Source organism: Phytophthora ramorum, assembly GCF_020800215.1.
Source record: "Phytophthora ramorum isolate Pr-102 chromosome Unknown Phyram_PR-102_s0002, whole genome shotgun sequence".
In the NCBI taxonomy this organism is placed as follows: domain Eukaryota; phylum Oomycota; class Peronosporomycetes; order Peronosporales; family Peronosporaceae; genus Phytophthora; species Phytophthora ramorum.
The window spans coordinates 1085191-1088449 of record NW_027150648.1 but is presented as its reverse complement, the minus strand read 5'-3'; the positions used below and the strand labels follow the sequence as shown (position 1 = coordinate 1088449).

At 53.6% G+C, this 3259-nt stretch overlaps 1 protein-coding gene across 1 annotated transcript; it reads right to left on the bottom strand.

Moving 5' to 3' along the window:
- Positions 1-576: 576 nt before the first annotated feature.
- Positions 577-2151, bottom strand: KRP23_1781 (Endo-1,4-beta-xylanase A; the record flags this gene model as incomplete). The annotated part of the gene is made up of 1 exon (XM_067886435.1): positions 577-2151. The coding sequence occupies one exon, from the start codon at positions 2149-2151 to the stop codon at positions 577-579; it is 1575 nt and encodes a 524-aa protein (XP_067749114.1).
- Between the last annotated feature and the right edge of the window lie 1108 nt (positions 2152-3259).

Below are 3259 nucleotides of genomic sequence, written 5' to 3'. Positions count from 1 at the left end.
GAGTACATGACGAACGTGGATCCAGTACCCTCTCGAGTCCCTCGGCCGACTAAGTAAACCATTCATTTGGACGGCAGGATACGCATGGCGGCCTAAATTTTATCGCAGTTTTCTCTGATCTACTTGCCGTCATGGTCGACGAATACATAGTCGGCCACACCACTACACACGACCCTACCGGCAATGACAATGAGGAAGAAGGTGTTCATGAGTTGGCGATATTAGTTGCTGATACTTGAAGACATGAATTTCCAGTGGCTATAGCTTGCATTGTCGGCTGTTATTTTGATGGAGCGACGCGCTACGCAATATTCAGACCCAACAAAACCCAGGATTTTCCAACCTGGTGAATTGCTCAAAGTAGAATATTCTGGAGGGGACGAAAGTCATCTACAGCCAGCAGCTACATGAACTTTAGAAGAAGAATCTTAGGGGGGGCTGTTAACAACCATTTTCTTTGATGTCACTACTACAAACTCATACAACGAGCAGATTCGGGGGAGTTCGACAGCAACGAACCAAAACTCCCCACTACTGCATGATCGTCTCGACCACTATACAATCGTTGAAAAACATCTACTTGCGAAGTCGGCGACTGCAAGCACCGGTCTTTCCCGTGGTGGTTGGCGTTTGGGCGTTGCTACCAGCACTGCTTGTGGTTTCAGCGTCAGTGGTACTGCTGCTTGCCGAGCTGGCAGTTTCCGTAGCACTGCTGCTCGCAGTACTCTCTGCGTAGCTGGTGCCCTCCGTCGTGCCAGTAGTACTGCTGGTTGTCTCAGTGCCAGTGGTGCTGCTAGCAGTGCTTGTAACGTCGGTAGCACTGCTTGCAGCGGTCGACGTCTCCGTGCCCGAGCTGCTGCTCGTAGAGCTCGTCGTTTCAGATCCCGTGCTACTACTCGTAGTCGTCGAGGTCTCGGCATCAGTACTGCTGCTCGTTTCAGTGACTCCGCTAGCAGACGTCGAAGTTTCAGCTTCAAGACTGCTCTCGCCTCCCACGCTCGCGCTCCCAGTGGTAGTACCAGCAGCGCTGTTGTCAGTGCTAGTGGTCGTAGTGGTGCTGCTTGACGTACCTGAGGATGCCGTACTGCTACTAGCAGTCCCCCATCCAGCGGCGATACCGTCATAAGCGCGCTTGCGCACAAGTGCGGTGCCCTCGCCCGAAGGCTGGTACCACGGAAGCGGGGCCGAGTTGTCGAGCCACGTGTACGTGTCGTCGAAATCCCAGATCGTGACCCCCACGCAGTCGTCCACCTGCTGGCACGCCGCCACCGTGTTGGTGTAGACCGTGACCTGCTGCTCCTGCTCGTCTTCCGACGGCGACGTCGAGCTCGTCTTGACGTCCAGCTCCGTGTACGCGACGTCCAGGCCCAGAGTAGTGAAGCGCTCCAGGTTGGTCACGAGGTCGTCCGTCGTCGACGTGTCCGAGTAGCTCGAATGCGACTGGAACCCCACTCCGTCGATACCAATATTGGCGTCGAGCAACAGCGTCTGGATCATATCCATCACCGCCGTCGACTTGGCGTTCACCGTGTTGGTGTTGTAGTCGTTGTAGTACAGCTTGGTGCTGAGGCCGAGCGACTTCTTGACCGAGTTGGCCGTCTTGAAGGCCGTCGTGATGTAGTCCGTGCCCGTTGTGTTGTACCAGAAGGACTTGCGGTACGTGGCGTCGTCGCCCATCACTTCGTTAGCGACGTCCCAGGCGTAGCACGAGTCTCCGAAGTGCGTCATCACCTCGGTGATGTGGTTCTCCAGTGCACTCAACATCTCGGCCTTGCTGAGGCTCTGCACCCACGAAGGGACCTGCTGGTGCCACAACAAGGTGTGGCAGCGCACCTGAGCGCCCATCGCGTCGGCGATGGTCACAATGGCGTCGCCCTTTGTGTACGTGAAGGTGTTTTGCGTGGGCTCCGTGGCGTCCCATTTCATGGAATTGCCCGGGGTGAGCATGCCGAACTCGCTGCTGTCCTTGAGCGCCGCCAGGTAGTACGTATCCGTCAGCTCGCCGTTGTCCGTGGCCGTGCCCATGTACTTGCCCTGGGCCTTGGCCAGCTCATGCAGCCCCTTGGTGCCCGTGTACGTGGACTTCAAGAGGTCGCCATTGGCAACGGCCAACAACAGTCCCGCGACAGTCAAAGGCAGGAAAACCTTCATGCTTGACTTCACTCCGCGCTGCTAAATGAAGAATGAGCGAGGACACCAGCACGTTGGTGGATCTGCTCCATTGACACGGCGACCCCCACATGGTTGGGTGGAGCCGATAGAGACGGGAGAGATTTGATTCGGGAGCGTGGCAGTTCGAGTTGACAGTGCCCATTTTGGTCCCACAATTTCGCGTTTCGAAGGTTACTAACGCTAGATCCAAGCCTAACTTATATAAGTAAGTAAAACGGGATCCCTGAAAATGGGCACTTTACATCATACTTAAATTGAAGCAGCCTGTGAATTGAGCCAGGTCCCGCTGTAATGCTGTCGTGGACATCACAACCGATCAAAGCGAGCCTTCCCAGGTGACGGCTGCGGCTCATGTCGATGTCCGTAGCGGCGTGTGCTGTTGTGGGCCAGTTTTGGTAAGGTTTAAATCAAGATGGAATCTGCCTTCGTTTGCTTGGTTAGACAAGCACCGAGCATGAATGTAGTGAACTCGTTTTATCCGATGTAGGTGGGGGTAAGGGGGTGAATTTGTATCGCGACAGTACATTTGTGCTGTAAAAGCGCTTTTTTTGTGGCTCTTTCCAGCTGTTTTCGATGAAAAAGTGACCTGGTCGGGTGTAAAAGCTGGTCAAAATACAAAATGCCCCCCGTTGTGAATCACAACTTGTGATCCCAAGCCTGAAAAAATTATCGCTGCTGCTACTTCACGGAACGTACATTACGTTTCTCGTTGCTCGCTCACTGATCTATCCGACACTCATGTAGCTTCCACACAAATGAGGAGCTACATTAGATGATAGTTTCGCCCACAAGCTCCTCGTCAGCATTGCGTTCTACATCATTTTCTACTGCAATTGAACCAGCATCACTACCACCTGCAACCGGTTCGCAGAAGTTCTCGTTTTGTAGATTCCTCCACAACGATGTTCTCGTCGTGAGGATTGAGGAGGTCGTCTACCAACATCGGGCTGTTTGCACTGCACTGCTCGTGGTTATTGTGTCCAGATCCTCGGCGTCTTTATTTTCGCAAGTGTAGTAGCCAGACGCCCGGTGCATTCTAAACACTTAACAACTATGAATGGCTCCATCGGAGTGTCTGCTTTTTAAT